Source organism: Nannobrachium achirus (genome assembly GCF_963921795.1).
Source record: "Nannobrachium achirus genome assembly, chromosome: 5".
Classification (NCBI taxonomy): Eukaryota; Metazoa; Chordata; class Actinopteri; order Myctophiformes; family Myctophidae; genus Nannobrachium; species Nannobrachium achirus.
Window position 1 is genome coordinate 17,586,323 of NC_137814.1, and position 16,887 is coordinate 17,603,209.

General features: G+C 42.8%; 2 protein-coding genes across 2 annotated transcripts in view; both read left to right on the forward strand.

Moving 5' to 3' along the window:
• Positions 1–1,234: 1,234 nt before the first annotated feature.
• On the forward strand, positions 1,235–11,779 carry LOC308285797 (uncharacterized protein). The gene is made up of 9 exons (XM_080726677.1): positions 1,235–1,395; positions 1,509–1,638; positions 1,847–2,001; positions 3,436–3,584; positions 3,950–4,103; positions 4,766–4,859; positions 8,769–8,844; positions 9,441–9,520; positions 10,044–11,779. Exons 1-9 carry the CDS (start codon positions 1,308–1,310, stop codon positions 11,005–11,007), a joined length of 1,890 nt encoding a protein of 629 aa, XP_080582803.1. The 5' UTR covers positions 1,235–1,307; the 3' UTR covers positions 11,008–11,779.
• Positions 11,780–13,731: 1,952 nt separating this feature from the next.
• Positions 13,732–16,887, forward strand: part of LOC308284860 (leucine-rich repeat-containing protein 52-like) — a gene marked incomplete at both ends in the record, with an annotated part of 10,619 nt that continues 7,463 nt past the window's right edge. Inside the window, 2 exons of the mRNA XM_080725586.1 lie at positions 13,732–14,033; positions 14,609–14,976. Of these exons, the coding sequence (XP_080581712.1) occupies positions 13,732–14,033; positions 14,609–14,976 (670 nt within the window). The remainder of the gene's footprint in view (positions 14,034–14,608; positions 14,977–16,887) is intronic.

Consider the following 16,887-nt stretch of genomic DNA (forward strand, 5'->3'; position numbering starts at 1 on the left):
TGTACAGAAACGCTGATCAAACCGATGTGCCATATGATGATGACAACAACATGGATCATGGATCTATATGGGCATAAAAGGGACACAGGCAGACACATACAGAGATCTCCATATATGGGCATAAAAGGGACACAGACAGACAGTAGGCCCCATTCATTCAATGGGCCCGAAGCTGAGCTGTCCATGGTACTGAAATAAAAATGCATAGCTAACACTTGACATTAAAGAGGAGTGCACATTTTTGTCTCATATAGGACACTCAAATAGGTCAGGTGTCAAACAAGGCGTATAAAATAGAACAAACTGACAAGTATAAGTCCAGTTGGAAACACATTTTCGATTAAAGGTCCCATATTGTGAAAATGCTATCTGCAGCAATCAGAGACCCATGAATCTCCTTGTTTTTTCCACAATAACAATTCCACATTTCTCTAAATACTGGTCTTATTTAGCCTCATGAACCACAGGCTAGATTTTATTGGCTATTGTCCTCTATCTCTATACATGGGAAACACAGTGAAAACTGATGCTTTAATGACCACAGCTACCAGAAGTATCGCCAAATAGGCTACCCTCGAAAAGCAAAGTTATATCTAGGCTACAGTATTACTATTAAGTAGGCCTAAGGCCCATTGAGTAGGCCTACGTTTCTTTATTTGTTTTCCTTTCTTTTTTTAACAAGTTTGCTCACTGTCCAATCCACGTCTTGCTTTCACTTTGGACATTTAATTAATTATTAAATTAATCTCTAGCATTGATTGATTGATTGATTGGTTGATTGATTGATTGATTGATTGATTGATTGATTGATTGATTGATTGATTGATTTAATGAATAGCCGTCTTTATTAACGGTTTGCAAATATTAGTGCATGGTACTATTAGGCTATACAATGACTAAAAGGATAACACTAATTGTTTGTAAACGCAAGGAAATCCAAGTTTGTTCCCAACATTTCCTCATATTGTCTAGTTGATTTTGTACAGTTACAGTAGCCTACGCATGCACGGCACTCCCCTGCTAATGCTATGAGGAAATATGGGACGGACTTACAGTTACACACTTCGTTCCAACCTTCCAATGATTTGGGCTTTCGCTCACGCATACACCCACGTAGGCTTTCATTTCCCATAACTTGAATGGACTTCCTGGAACAACAAACCAGGGTGGATTGGATTCAGAACATGGGATTTCACACAGCAGCAGCGGATTCATGATATTACAGTAGGCTATATTGACGCTCTAAATAATATCGCTTATTCATTTTATCTCTCTCTCGTCGATGAATCCATAATAAAGTTTCAGACATGTTCCGGCTGTGGTGTCTTCGTGGAGGGATGTCATTTATCCTTCATTTTATGATCATTCAACTTGTGATCATGACGTATTTTTCTGGTAAGCAGTGGTCTATATAGTTATATGTCACACCGAGAGTTTATGAATAGGCCTAATCTATTATGCTGTCAGTTTATTCTTATCCTTTCTGATTGATCTTCGTTTCATTATAGGAGCTGAAAGTGAAACAGTCCGAAATTTCGACTGTTACAACGACTATTACAGGATGTTTTGTCAGTTTAGACCTTCAAGTGACCACCCAAACTGTTCACAATACACGCTGGACATGACAGACACTGATGAGTGAGTACCGGTATATCAATATAGGCCTGTTTGAATTGCTGTAAACAGAAAGATAGAGAAATAATAATGGCTTCAAATACAAATATTTGAAATCACGTAACGTTATTGATTGGCATTCAATAACATGATTTCGAAATAGTATTAAATTAATTTGAAATTATGTAATAATGAAATTCAATGAATACTGATCTGCTTGTGTCACTCACAGCGAAAAGTCTTGCAATTTCCATTATGAAGAGGGTTCCGTTTCTGAATGCAAATGCTCTTTTGAAATGATCCTCGTCTTATTTAACACACACAACGCAACGCTCCTGAGAGGTGGCCAACAGCTGGAGTCCATAGAGGTGGACATCATACAGACCTGTGAGTTGAACTTCACACTAGACCACTGTTTCCCAAACAGTGGTTCTGGACCCATTTGTGGGTCACACAACACATTTATATGGGTCACGATTAAATGTTGAATCATCAAAAATGTAAAATGAATCCCCCCCCAAAAATCAACTTTTTTCATGAATTAAAAAAGAAATCTAGGTTTTTTTTCAAAATAATTTCGTGAATAGACTACATTTAAAAAAATACAGCACTTTCAGAAATTCCATAAATCAGAAAACAAATGTTTAAGAAGTAGTGGAAATAGCTTTGTGAGTTTGTAGATCTGATGTTTTCACTAGTTTGGGTCCCGGGCAAACATCTGCATGCAAAGCTAATCTGTATAGTGTATATGTATAATATGCAAAAGTATATACAAATAGGCTACATACATGCACATTGGAGAACTCATTTCTATAATTATGTCAGGTACAATCCACAGGAATTATTAGAAGCAAGAGCAGGGTGTTTGAAGGTAAAAGAGCTTTAACCAGGCCATAGCTCTCTGTTTAAAACGTTCTTTAAGCTCACCATTAATACGTGAAGGCAGGGACGTGCTGGCCATTGGGAAAAGCGGGACAACTCCCGTACGGCTGGTTCATTCCCGGCCGGTCCAGGACGGCCATTAGGAAAAAAAATACAAATAAAATGTCGGCCTTCGTTCTATTTCGGGGGCTGGGCGGCCAAAAAGTAAATCGTCACTGTCGGGCAGAAACCTTGTATCTCCAAGTTTCAAATGTGTAATTTTTTGTGTCATTTTTGTGCTTGTGCAGTGCTTGTAGATCGGCTGTTTTCACTAGTTTAAATCATTTTTTAAATAGAGAGATCTCTCTCTATAGCGCGCAATGAGGGCCTCTCCAAATTTTTCCCGGGCTGAATCAGGGGCCCAGCACATCCCTGCGTGAAGGTAAATGTCTCAGCAGCAGGTGTGAACTTGTCCGTGTTCAAATCTACAGTTATGTCTTGACACGACTTGAAAATGTATTTTCTGTTTACTAAAGAACTGAATAGATGGGGAGACCTCTGTTACTCAACACTCTATATACAGTAGAAATTATATCTATACACGATATAACTATTATTTTAACAAATATGTCCTTGATTGGTTTCAGCTATCGCATTTCAACCAAAAAATTTAATATATATTAACATTTTAAAAATACTGTATATATTTAAGCTCACAATGTGTTGCGATGCCGCGCGTTGATGAAATGCCCAAAATAGGAACGCCAGGTTGAAAGTGGTAAAGTATTCCTGGCTTCTCGTTTGAGAGACTTGACGTATTACGTATATAACTATCAAATGTGTAATAACCTAACTTCTCGGATGAATTATGTTTCAGAATACATTTTCAACTGAAAGAGAGAAAATAATCATCTTTATTTCAGCTCACACACATCTTGTACATGTTTCCATTCTCCACAGTAAAGCCCAAACCCCCAAATATCACCTCAGTGCGCAAAACAGAGATTGGGAATATTGAGATCACATGGAATAAAAACTACAAAGACTGGTCCCCTTCCATCGAAACTAGTTTAACTACTTTGGTGATCTATCGCAAGAAAGGAAGCAAGGTATGGTCAACAGCACACAAACTCAGCGATTCCCAATCTGTGGGCCAACCTGTGAGGATATATCAAATAATTGGCAAAACAATACGATTTTAATGATATAGTTCTCACTGTGATAAAGATAAATAGAAACTTAAAGTCTACTTACTACGGTATGTTAGTTCCATTGATCCATGGACTTACTTAGCTCTGGTCCATAGCGTTGGGGGAGAACTCCACTAACGCTATGGACCAGAGCTAGGACTTAACTTTGTTAGTTCCATCGTTTGATTCATCATTAAAATAAACCCGCTCTGAAAATGCACGTGGCCCACCCATCTGACCACTTGTTGTCACATTCTTACAACACTACCATTTGTTTGTATTAGATCTCTACAAATGTGACAGTCTCGTCTTCATCATCTTTGGAAATTCTTGGGAAAAACCTGGAACCAAACACAGACTATGCGGTCAGAGTCCAGAGCTTCCTGGACTGGAACGGACGGTACAGTGACAGCAGCGATGAGTCGCTGTTCACAACTCGTAAGTACCTGCAGTCTGTAGGCCTGCAACTATTCATTATTTATGTAGTGAATACCGTAGTGGCATAGTCAATATTGCGTTTTGACCCACCATGAACACTTAAGTGGTAATTGATAAATACATTCTGTTAAAAACAACAACTCGTTTCTTATTCCCATATGAGACCAAAAGACTTCACCAAGAAATTACACAGGAGTGTGTAAATCAAGGCGTAAATGGAGTTTACTTTGGAGAGTAAAGTCAGACACAGGCAGACAACAGTACACAGGCAGGTCCCATGGTGGGTCATCTATCCTCTAAGGTTCCCCTAACAAGATGGAGGAGATCTAACAATGGTACAGATATATGAATTACAGTATAACCGTGGAATGTTTGGTTGGTTCCCACTTCCCAGAGAACACCAATGTATTAACATGCATAGGCATTTCCGGGTGAAGGTGGCATGGGGGGCATGGCACAATATATATTTATTGATCAAACGATATGATATTAACTACAAACAAAATTATCCATCAGTAATATTATAGCGGTAGTTGTACAATGAGCTATAGCTCTGCTAGGCCTTTTAAGCCATTTCCTGTCATTGCCCATATCTGTCATGAATGGCTCTCTGTTTTTAGTGTGTTGGTCCTGATTAGACATTGTTCTTCTGTATTTCACAGCCCCTTCATATGATAACCTCCTCGTGGTGCTCATTGTCTGCCTTTGCATTGCTGTGGTTATTGTGATCAGCATCGTTTTTGGCTGTTATGCCAGGTAAGTCATTCTGTCAATAATGATTGTATTATAGTGGTTATAATCCATATACTGTCACTGTTAACACTTATAGTTGTGTTTCCCTAATTAACTCATACAGTGCCTATCCCGAACTAGTTCGGGATATTCGGGATCAAAAACAATTTTTTATTTGCTATTTTACTTACCCCGAGCTGCTTGGAGCAACGTGGGTGGTCCCGGCTCGCCCTAGCCTGATTTCAGACTCAGCTCACGCTTTAGTCTGAAGCTGTGCTCTATTCTAAGCGATTTACAGGGAGGGACTTTTTTTGCGAGCGTGCACGCGCGCGAGTGATCGCGATGCACGGTGATCGAGACGCACGGTGGACGCGACGCACGGTCGCGGACTGTGTGTGTGATTGTGTGTGTGTCTCTGTCTGTGCCAGTGACAGAACTGCGACCAGAAACATGTAATCAACATAAACAGCTTGGTGAACTCAGCGCGTGCGTGTGTGTGCGTGTGTGTGCCTTCCTCAGCCTGCCTGTGTGTGAACTTCGTTTGAATCGTTTCAACTGCTGCGCGGATTGGATATTCGTTAGACCCACCCCCACCCCCCGCGCTCATTGGAGCAACCGAAAATAAAAAGTGATTCCTGTACTCAGCTCCAGACCAGAGAAAGAGTCCACTCTGAGAGTGGGCGGGGTCTCTGGTCTGGAAGCAGGCTAGGCTCGCCCAGCGCTCACCAACGAGAGACGCTAGATGCTCCGACGATTTATTCCATTAAAAATGGTTTAAAATAAAGTTTAGACCCCCCCCAATGTTCACCCAATGTTCATTGTAGGCGGCGCGACGTATTCCAGGGTGCCTATCCCGAACTAGTCCGGGATATTTAATGAAATGGAATAAAATGATAAGAGGCCTTCTGAAGCCTTGCCTGATTTTTCTAGCTACTAGCCGAAAGCTAGCAACGTCCCGGCCGGACGTTATTTGCGAACGAAATCGCCAATCTCCGCCTAATCCAATGAAAGACCACATTTTTGAAGGCTTATATCTCTGGATTGTGTCTTTAGGGAAGCGGCGCGAGGTTTATTTACGGCGAAATCGCCCAAAAATGATCTTTTAGATGACAAAATGGGAATAGCCATTCTGTTAGCATTATCATCCGGGACATTTCCATGACGTGCATGAACGTGAGCACGTGAGGTCCTGGAAGGTGAGGTCCTGGAAGCTAAAGCGCTCGCCTATGAGAGATGCGCTGGCATTCTATGGCCCCTAGAGGGCGCTGGCACTCAATGAGTTAAGTAGAGTCACAATCTGAAGTTCGGTGACCATCCTCTGGGAAGGATGTTTTGATGATTGATTTGATGTCTATGGACCCTTTATAAAAGATTTAGCCCCCAGGTCCCTCGCAAAAATCCTGGCATTTTTTTTAAATGAACTTTTGATCCAGATGACCTAGAATCATGTATGAAGACGCTTTTTCAAGTCAACCATGAGTATTCCAAATCTGACACCATTTAAATCAAAAGACCTCCTTTGATTAGCATAATGCATGTTGAATTCGAATATTGTATGCATTATGTAACAACTCAAAGCAAACACGGGGTCATTTTCTGTTGCGTTATTCCAAGTACTTATTTTTACAAATGTTAAACTTATTATTCCTGTACATCTGACCACAAATGAGGCAGTAAATATTCCAATAAAGTGCTCTTTGTTCATGTAAAAAGCTAGTATGTCCATAAATTTTTTTTATGTATATCAATTATTATGACATACCAAACGTATCCAAACTTTACAAGTCAACCATGAGGATTCAAAATCTGACACCATTTTAATCACAAGACTTAGTTTTGGCCCCGTAATTCAAGATGGCCACCATCCAGTAGAGCAGGGGTCTTCAACAGGGGGTCCGGGACCCCTAGGGAGTCCTCAGAGTTACTACAGGGGGTCCTCCAAATCTTTGTGTGATAGAAACTTGTTTTTTTCCCCCTTTTAATATTAACCACTTGAACCCTATGTGGGTCCATATTCGGAGAACTTTAGCCAAAAATAGCAGATCTATTGAGCTTGTAGATCTGCTATTTCCAGCAAAGAGGTTTGGTGTAGAGGGGGAAAAGAGCAGACTAAGTACAGAGTAAAAGGTCAAGTTTATTAAGTATTGACGGTTCAAGTTGTTAAATATGTGAAAATACAAATTGGCATGAATCCAAAATACACTGATGATTGCGTTGTCAAACGATGAAACTAAATGGAATCTATGAAAAGGTTGTGGGGGTCCCTGCTTCATCTCTCTCTCAACTAAGTGGTCCTTGGCCTGAAAACATTGAAGACCCCTGCAGTAGAGTGAAAACGTAACTTTTGAATAGGAACGTACTTTATTTGGGGTTTGTAATTTTTACAGACACAAAACACATATCAATCTGAATCAGAGCTGAAATGTCTTGGAAAGGATTCTCTGGAAAGAGGCAGAGCAATATCTGGGTGCCAGTGAGAAGTGGGTGACATACCAGTTTAAATCTCAAAAGATGCCACCCTTTCCTACTGGCCAGAAGGCCAGTGCAGCCAATGAGTGCATTCTGAGTGGGATACAGGGAGCATATGTCTCTGTATTGGTAGCGCTGCACTGGAACGCCTCGCACCGCGTTGTGTGCTTGTAGATCTGCTGTTTTCACTACTTTTGTGCGACAGCCTTGTCTGATGAAGCAGGGCTTTACTTCGCGAAAAAAACGTACACCTTTGAAACTTGGAGTTACGAGGTTTCTGCCCGACAGTGACGATATTAGTATATAATATGTCTCCAAGAAAAAGTACGATTTATGAGGAGGAGGAAAAACGCAGATCCAAAGAGAACAGTGTGACACAGGATGAGGAGGACGCAGACCAAAGACAGGGTGAGGAAGAGGACAAGCATGGAGTTAACCAATCCGACGGGGAGGGGGAGATGCTGCAGAACGAGGAGAAGGAGGAAGACACACGGCTGTTATTTGCGTCCTGTTTTCACTGGCGTGGGGCCAGGGCTCCTAGGAAAAGTTGATCTTGAGCCTCGAGGGAGGCACAGGTACCCGGACCTGCCAGATCCTGTTGGAGAAGTGTCAACACCCAGTGTCAACAATAACATGTTTGCACAACTTTGCAGTGAGGGAGTTTGGGGGGGATGCCAACTATTAAACAGCATAAGGTTCATTCCAGTTTAATGTTCCTCCAACAACGCACCCCCCTCCCACTCACTCAGCTCGGGTGATGCCATGGTTATGATTAAAATGGTGTCAGATTTGGAATCCTCATGGTTGACTTGTTTGAAAAAGTGTCTTCATACATGATTCTAGGTCATCTGGATCAAAAGTTCATTTTTAGAGATGGCTTCATTTTGAATTTGACCCGGGATTTTTGCGAGGGACCTGGGGGCTAAATCTTTTATAAAGGGTCCATAGAGGTCAAATCAATCATCAAAACATCCTTCCCAGAGGATGGTCACAGAACCTCAGTTTGAGACTCTACTATAATGTGTGTGTGATTGATTATATGTTTTAGTGCTGCTAACCTGGGCTAGGTAAAATCACAAATAATTGTGATTTAATTGTGTTTTTGACAATGGAACATATGAATACATTTCGTATTACATTTCTGATTGCCTTTTAGGCTTTGTAAAAAGAAATTGCACAAGACAGATAGGACAAATAACTGATTTAAAAACAATATCCGATCTACACGCTCACAATGCATTGCAAGCTTGTAGATCGCTGTGAGCTTGTAGATCTATTTCCAATATATTAAGAAAATGTTTGAGGCCTAACCTCGTCCAGCTTATTGAAGTTGCTACACTACTGGTGATAAGCTGAGATTAATTAGATGGTGGAAAGATGTGACGCTTTGATTCTGTGATTATTTCTGTCATTTAATGTGTGCAATTTCTGTCTTGGTTTGATTTATTACTCCACTGATTGTAGGTTCAAAGAAAAGTATTGGGACAGCATTCCCAAATGCCAGGCCAAGTTGTTGGCCATGGGTCCATTAGAGCAGAAGGTGAGTCTTTATGTGTGCATTTTTCTTTATTTTGAAACAGGCTCAGGATCAACATTTTCAGCAAGAAAATACAGCTACGATGCCTACACAACAATGAGTAGGCCTACATGCTAAGAGTGACAAATTAAGAATGAAAGAAATGAAGAAGAAAATATTTGGGAATATGGGAAATGGACTGATCCATGTTGATGACATGACTTAACAGATACTGTGTACCGCTTGGCGTGATTTTAGGCCAAAATCTGTAGGAGCAGTGTCCAAAAATGGGTTTTGCAAAAATCGGCCTGATAGTGGCGCTAGAAGAGGGCCATGTGAGAAATCTGGAGGTTGTGAGATAAGAGTAGGGGCAAAAGTGTGACGTAACTGACGGACAGCCAGTGGAGCTTTTCATAGTAACTTTAAAAAGAATTATATATTGTTCTGTGTGAACTTCATTGTTCATTCCTCTTGGATCTCTAAAACCGACCAAAACCCATGATATGATTGTATGATGTGAAGTACTTTGAAATGTGCAATAGTGTAAATAATGATTTATTTATTTTTATACTAAAGATTTGATGAATGAATATGTATTTTTATGCTCCACCTTAATACAGTTACTAAAGCCTCTGCAGCCCATCATGTCCTCGGTCTATGTTGACTCCACGGTAAAGGATCCAGATGAAGACAAACAATGGTTAGTATACTGTTTAACAGGTTTATCAGAAAGATAGCCAGTTAGTACTGTGACTTAGTACTTTATCAGTGTGACTACAAATGTATGACATGTGATTAACCACTTATATATATTACCTATACCTCGTTATATGTCAAATAGTGAAGATAGGCGATCGACAAGCTCACAAGCCATCGCTGAGAGAGTCAGCGTTGTGGGCTTTGTAGATTGGCTATTTTCGCGGAATGTTCACCTACTGTATTATGACAAGCCCAGAACAGGGATGCTAAGGTTCATGCGAATAAGGACGGCCATAGCTGAATGGAGCCCGCCTGGGGAACCAGAGCCCCTGGTTGTCCCAGGTTCGATTCCAGGCCCAGCCAGCAATGTCGATGTGTGTCCCTGAGCAAGACTCTTAACCCCTAATTGCTCATGTGCTCCTTGTGGGCAGCAAATCAGCTGGGTTGGGCTGCAAATACTGAATCTCCCTCGCGGGAGGAGTATTATTATTATTGTGACTAATGTTCCATTTCATTTCATTCAGGTCTGGAATCTCGTTGACGGACACCAGTGAGGAGAACTACGGGGAGAGCTGTGGAACCACCGCAGAATCGTCCTTGGGTTACGCCAAAACGTGCTGTGAGAATGTCAACATCATTGCCAATGTTCAGGCAGCCCTGCGCCAAGCCCTCCCCAACCTCACCCTGCCATCATCAATGACAGACAATGCTATGACTTCACCAGATGAAGACGGCGGTTTACTGTCCGTCCTCTATGCACATAACAACTTCAGCCCGACGTCTGGCTCACCGAGTTACGACAACCAGACTTACGCCATTCTCCTTCCTGGCTGTCAAAATGAGGCAATCTGCGGCAGCGATGAGATGCAGATGCAACCAGAAATATCTTGCGGCCCCGTCTGCCAGCTTAGGGAAGGGGACATTTCAGTCAACACCTGTCCTGATCCAAAGACACCATTTGGTCTGATTACCAGGCAACATGGCCTCAATTTACAGCTGGGCCCATCGTCTTCCATGCAGACAGACCTTTCATATCAGCCATGCAACGTACATTCTGGGAGTATTTTACAATCAGAAAATGGCAGTTTGACCTTGAGCTCAAGTGACAGCGACGCGCCCGTGTCTCCTGATCTCTCTCCGGGTGCAGAGTCTGGCTACGAGAGCTTCAGTGAGGCAGTCAGAAGTGCAGGTCCGTGCATGAACCGTGAAGAGACGCAGGTGTGTGGTGGCCGTCTCCTGAGCTTTCCACCAGTTGACATGGACTATCAAGCCTGTCCAAATCCCGTGACACAACCTGATATGTTGTTTGGGGGACAGAGTAGTGCTGCTGACCCAGGTGACCTTTTGGACAGAGTTTCAAAGGAATTCCACGATGTGTTCCTTCATACGTCACTGGGGTCAGAGCCTCCTGAACTCGGAATGCCCCGTTATCTGCCCACTGACCAGTGGAAGTCAATAGTCACTGACAATTGTTATCACAGCGTTTAACTTTACTTCATTATTTCAATCATTCTACTGCGAGAGAGCGAGGTGCTCACTGGAGAGACGTAATAGTAAAACAAGTTAAAATGGTAAAAGGTGTTCCTGGATCAGACAGGATAAAACATCAGACAAGAAATGGGAGATCTGGGCACTCAAAGTTAAAAGAGGGAACAGTCTTTATTTAAGACCTGAAACCGCCATCAACAGGGCTGATTTGAATGCATTCTATTGCAATTTGCAGTTTGTGCAGTTTGAATTATGCAATAGAGAGGAGTGGGCATAGGAAACATATGGACATGGTAACAACAAGAACATCTTGTGAAACAAATGTCGCCACCCAATCATCAAGGACAATGATACACGACAGAATAAGATGGAAATGGGTGTGAGTTCTACACGTGAGCTTGTAAATATGCAATTTCCGCTGTGCAACACCAGCAGCATACAACATGTAAGCATATTGGCCTTGGCTAGTTTTGAGCATTTTTGGTCTATAAAAACATGTCCAAAATAGGGACGCCACACCAGTGTTGATAGTAGTAGTTAAACTCATGACACAGTTGATACATGGTTCACAGTATGTGCCTTGTCTTACCCAAACACAAATTATGATATTTGTAATATAGGAAAGCTTGATGAAAATGCATTCCAATTACTGGTGTTATTTGTACATTCTTATATGCAGTATGTATAGAGGAGCAATTTTCGCTTGTTCTTGTTACTGTGTAAATCTTTGCTATTTGACCTTAACACATTTAACCCAAACTAAACCAATGTTGAAAGCTTGATTGTGTCAAATTTGTAGGGACTTGTTACAACCTTACAACCTCTCTCACCACTAGATGTCACAATGAACTCGTAAAATATCTGAATGCCCAACCTGAAAAACAGATGTGAGGATTGAGACTATCCCCTGTCAGTGATGCTGAATGTAATGTGAATACATTGGGTCGGCTTTATTTATGCTTCCATTATACCTTTGTTACACAAGGCGTACTACAGAACTTCTTCATTTCACAGCGTTTTGTGTAAATGACCATCCAATAGACTATATTCTCTCTCTCTCTCTCTCTCTCTCTCTCTCTCTCTCTCTCTCTCTCGGTCGGATTGCCAGTGGCACATCTGTCCACCTCCTCCATCTCACTGTGTCTGAATCAGCACTTCAACACCTACACAGAGAACCAGGAATAGATTCCACACTCATACAGAGAGAGTAGTGGAATGAAGAACAACGTTACACTGAACACCCATCCCATAATAACAACAGAATCCTACGCTGGTTGTAGTGGGACAGTTACAGCTCATGAGACTTGGCCTATTTTTTTATGATCAAAGACTGTATAGTTCATGGACCAAGAAGATACTGCAAAATCCTGAGTAGCCTATCATTTTAAACTTTAAAGGATAGCAGCAATAATCATTGCTAGTATAGACCAGAGTGTTTGTTCAGTCACAGGCTCCAGTCTAGCATGCCATAGCTATCAATCCGAAAGAGATGATAATACAACTGAGTTCACAGGTAACCTACAGGCCCATGGGTGCATGGCTTTGCTTGATTCAAATTCCTTTAGGCTTTGATTGATTGATTGATTGATTGATTGATTGATTGATTGAAGACTTTATTAGAAGTTTGCATAGAAAAAGGTACAGTTTCATGACGGTACAGTTCACTGGTACAAAGTCAACTAAAAGGAGATCCTAGAAAAGACTAAGCTTATTTCCATAGGAAACCATTGAAGTATCTCATTGAATGACAGACGGATAGAACACAGTACTATGCAGTAGATATAGTAAAAAAAAAAGTGTCAGTTGATCTCTTAGTGCAATGCATGGTTCCCAAACGTTTTAACTCGAGACCCAAAAGAGAGATTTTCCTGGGACCCAATCACCCAAACAAGTGAAAATAGCAGATCTACAAGCTCACAACACGTCGCTTTGCGCTGCATTGTGAGCTTGTAGATCGGCTATTTTCACTATAGCCTACTTCTTAAAAACTAGTTTTCTATTTATGGAATTCCTTACACTTTTCTTTTATTTATTTATGAAATTAAGCCACTTGAATTACTTGAATTTCTTTTTCATTAATGGAACTTAATGACAATTAAAAACAAAATGTAGTTAACTTTAGGGACCCATACAAATGTGTCCGTGGCCCACAAATGGATCCCGACCCACTGTTTGGGAACCACTGGAACCAGTGTCTTATTATTGAGCTCACGTCACGTCACACGGCGCCCCCCGCACAGCTGAGCGCGCCCCCTCCCCTCCCATTTGGATCTGGTTTCTGAAAGAGAGAGGACAGGAGAGAGGAGAGCGGACAAAAACACCACCATGATCATCACCATACCGGCACACACGCGGCAGAGCCAGCGAGCGACGGCACGGTCAAGTGTGAATAGGTAATAAGGCGATAGGGAAAATAAAAAGTGGCAGACAGTCACACATCGCAGAAGAAAAACTGAACCCAGGCCCCATGTGGCCCTTAAGTTCAAGCTACTGAATGTACTGAAACGCACGGGAACCTACAACACGCACGCCGTATAGGAGCGGATAGGCATTACGCACGCGGAACGTGGCCACAGAGCGCGCAGACAGACGCGAATTTTGACCTCTGCGTGGAGTGGACATTGGACAACGTGTTTTTCCGTCTAACAATTTGATGCAACCAATGAAGAATGTGACTGTGCTCGACTCTCTCCAAACTGGGTTGATGAAGCCCTCGGCGGTGTCATGCGTCTTGCAGCCCGGCGGCAGCTTCCCTGCAGCGGCGCGCACTCCCTGCGGCTCCTAACCGTCCTGATCCTCGTGGTGGGAGCGGTGACCCCGTCGCCGGCGCTGCTGTCGCCGGGCTGTCCGGAGCGCTGCGTGTGCGACGACCAGCTGGTGGTGCAGTGCGCCGGGCAGCACCTGACCGCCTTCCCCGCCGACCTGCCGCTGGCCACGCGGCAGCTCATCATCTCCAACAACCGCATCGCGGAGCTGCCGCCGCTGGCGCTCAACTACCTGTCCGACCTGGTGTACCTGGACTGCAGGTAAAGTACTATATCGACCGTCACCCATTAGTCCGAAGGTTCATTAGTCCGAATTTAGTGAGGGTTACTGAGGTTAGGGTTAGAGTTAGGCATAGTATTCTTAACAAATTCGGACTAATGAACCTTTGGACCAATGCCATGGCACCCATGTCGGATGGAAACCTTGTATGTCCCAAAACTGTTCGTTTCGTATATCATCTAAATGTGCTAAACTAGTGAAAACTGCTGATCTACAAGCACACAACGCCTGGCATCACGAGGCGTTGTGTGCTTGCAGATCTGCTGTTTTCACTAGTTTTGTGCGACGGTCTTGTATGATGAAGCAGAGCTTTGCTTTACCAAAAAACGTACTCATTTGAAACTTGGAGACAAGGTTTCTGCCCAACAATGACGATATGTTCTATCCGTCTGTCTTCCAATGTTATATGAGATACTTAAAGTGGTTCCTGTGTAAATAAGCCACAAGGCTTTCTAGGATCTCCTTTTAGTTGACCTTGTACCAGTGATTTGTGCTGTCACGAAACTGTACTTTTCTCTATTGCAAACTGCTAATAAACTCTATCAATCAATCAAAGCAACAACTCCCTGACGGAGATCTCCGAGTCCACGTTCGGCAACCTGCGGAAGCTGGCCTACCTGGACCTGTCGTTCAACACGCTGACGCGCATCGAGGACAGGACGTTCGGGCCGCTGGCGAGCATGGTGATGCTGCGGATGACGGACAACGAGGGGCTCTCGGAGATCCACGCCGACGCCTTCGCGGAGAACGCGGCCCTGCAGGTGCTGGACGTCAGCCGGAACAACCTGACGGTGCTCAACGTCACGTCGCTGATCGCGCTGCCCTCCCTGCGCTCGCTGGGCCTCAGCGGGAACCCCTGGAGCTGCGAGTGCGACAACGAGGACCTCTGCCTCTGGGTCCATGTGGAGGGCTTCAAGTTTCAAGGTCAAAAGCCTGCAGTTTTTGTGTGATGGTTCTTCTTGATTGTATTCTAGGGCCCAGTGTTTCTCAAACTTTCAAATGTCAAGGTCTCCCCTTAACTCTGACAGTGTACACATGGAGTACACGGTCAGAGTTACAGACATGTAAGGGTCAATTTAGACCATCCCAAAGGAACCCACAGAGTCCCTGTAATCCACTTTGAGACTATTTGTACACTGTCAGAGTTATAGCCCCATATAGAACCTCATGTTTTATGTACCCTGGTTAGATAATCACAGTCTGGGAGCTCGGAACTACCTTTACTTTTTGGAAAAAATTTGTTTCGAGTGTTTTGTACCTAGACGTGGAGGCGTTCTACCCCAGCCCTGGCATACCTTTATAGGACCTCATCTCGGAGCACAACAGTATGCAGCGACGGGTGAGGTTCTATATGGGGCTATCAGAGTTACAGACATGTAAGGGTCAACTTAGACCCTCCCAAAGGAACCCACAGAGTCCCTGTAATCCACTTTGAGAACCACTGTTCTAGGCAATGCACCAATATTCTATATTATTTCCACGTCATTTCATTCTATTTAATACTATTCTATGAACATACAAGGTCATAAAACCACAAGTTGTTTTTTTCACAATGTGAAAAGTCCCATTATGTGATATAGGCCCAACTATGACAGTATAGGTTAACAATATTGTTATAAAAGCTTCTTAATTTTCTGAGGAGAGGTCCCTTATTCTATTTTTTCCCCTGGGGGTGGGGTCACCCCCGCCCCAAATAATTAGCTGTCAGCTGACTAATAATTGTTTTCTTATCATGCCAGGTCCAAAAGAATAGTAAGGCCACTTGTCACATTTGCATTCTGGGTCTTGATAAAGACGTGAGTGTGTTGATAATGTGTTATTGGTGTTAAAACGAGTGAATGGCCATCCGTTCATTCCACAGTTAAGCTCTCCACAGCTCGAGCCCCTCTAGAAATGTTTCCACGTTCACACTCTTTTTAAAGCACACGGTCCTGACTGTGGAACAGTTTGACTTACTGCACCTCACTTCATGCTTTCACTTAGGCCACATTTATACCTACTCCGTGACAGGCTACAGTCTGCAGTCTGCTGACAAGGACTAATTTTAAGCTAATAAGTTGGCACGAATACCGTGAGGCACGAATACCGTGAGGCACGAATCCAGAGTCGCCGGAAAGAAACTGGCCTGGGCTAATGGTTTATGCTTTTTGATTGATTGATTGAGGTATTTATTAGAAGTTTTGGATAGGAAAAGGTACAGTTTCATGACAGTGCAGATCACTTATACAAGGGGGCAGACCTCCATTCAGATACACCCCCACTTAGAAACATCCCCATTCAGAAATACCCCCACTGAGGTTCGAGTGAGGGTTAAGGTTAGGTTTAGGTGACACCTCCATTTAGAATAATGGAAGTCAATCTTCTGATGTCAACTAAAAGGAAACTCGGGTAAGGCAAGGCTTATTTGTTATTTTCCACCGAGATCCTTAATATCTATAGGATCTGTAAACTATGCCTAAATGGTTGAACCTAACCTTATTCCTAACCTTAACCTCAGTAAAACGGTGCCAAAACCTAACCCTATTCCTAATCTTAACCTCAGAAAGATGTGCATAATCCGAGTTTCTTTTCGGCGACTCTACCAGTTACCGTTGGCACTGTCTCTCTCTAACCATTTCTCTCGAACATTTATTTATGCTGCATATTCTTTTTTGAGACATTCAACTTCCTCTGCTCTTTCTAGTTCATTAAAAGTCTTCAGGAGTTTTCCCTTTGTTAGCTTTTGAGTCAAGACATGCAAGTGACTGCAGAGGAGCCTGATTGCATTACATATTTCCAGCCCATTCTCACCCCCTTTGTGTCACCCTCCCGACGCGTTCCCAACTCGCTTTCTGC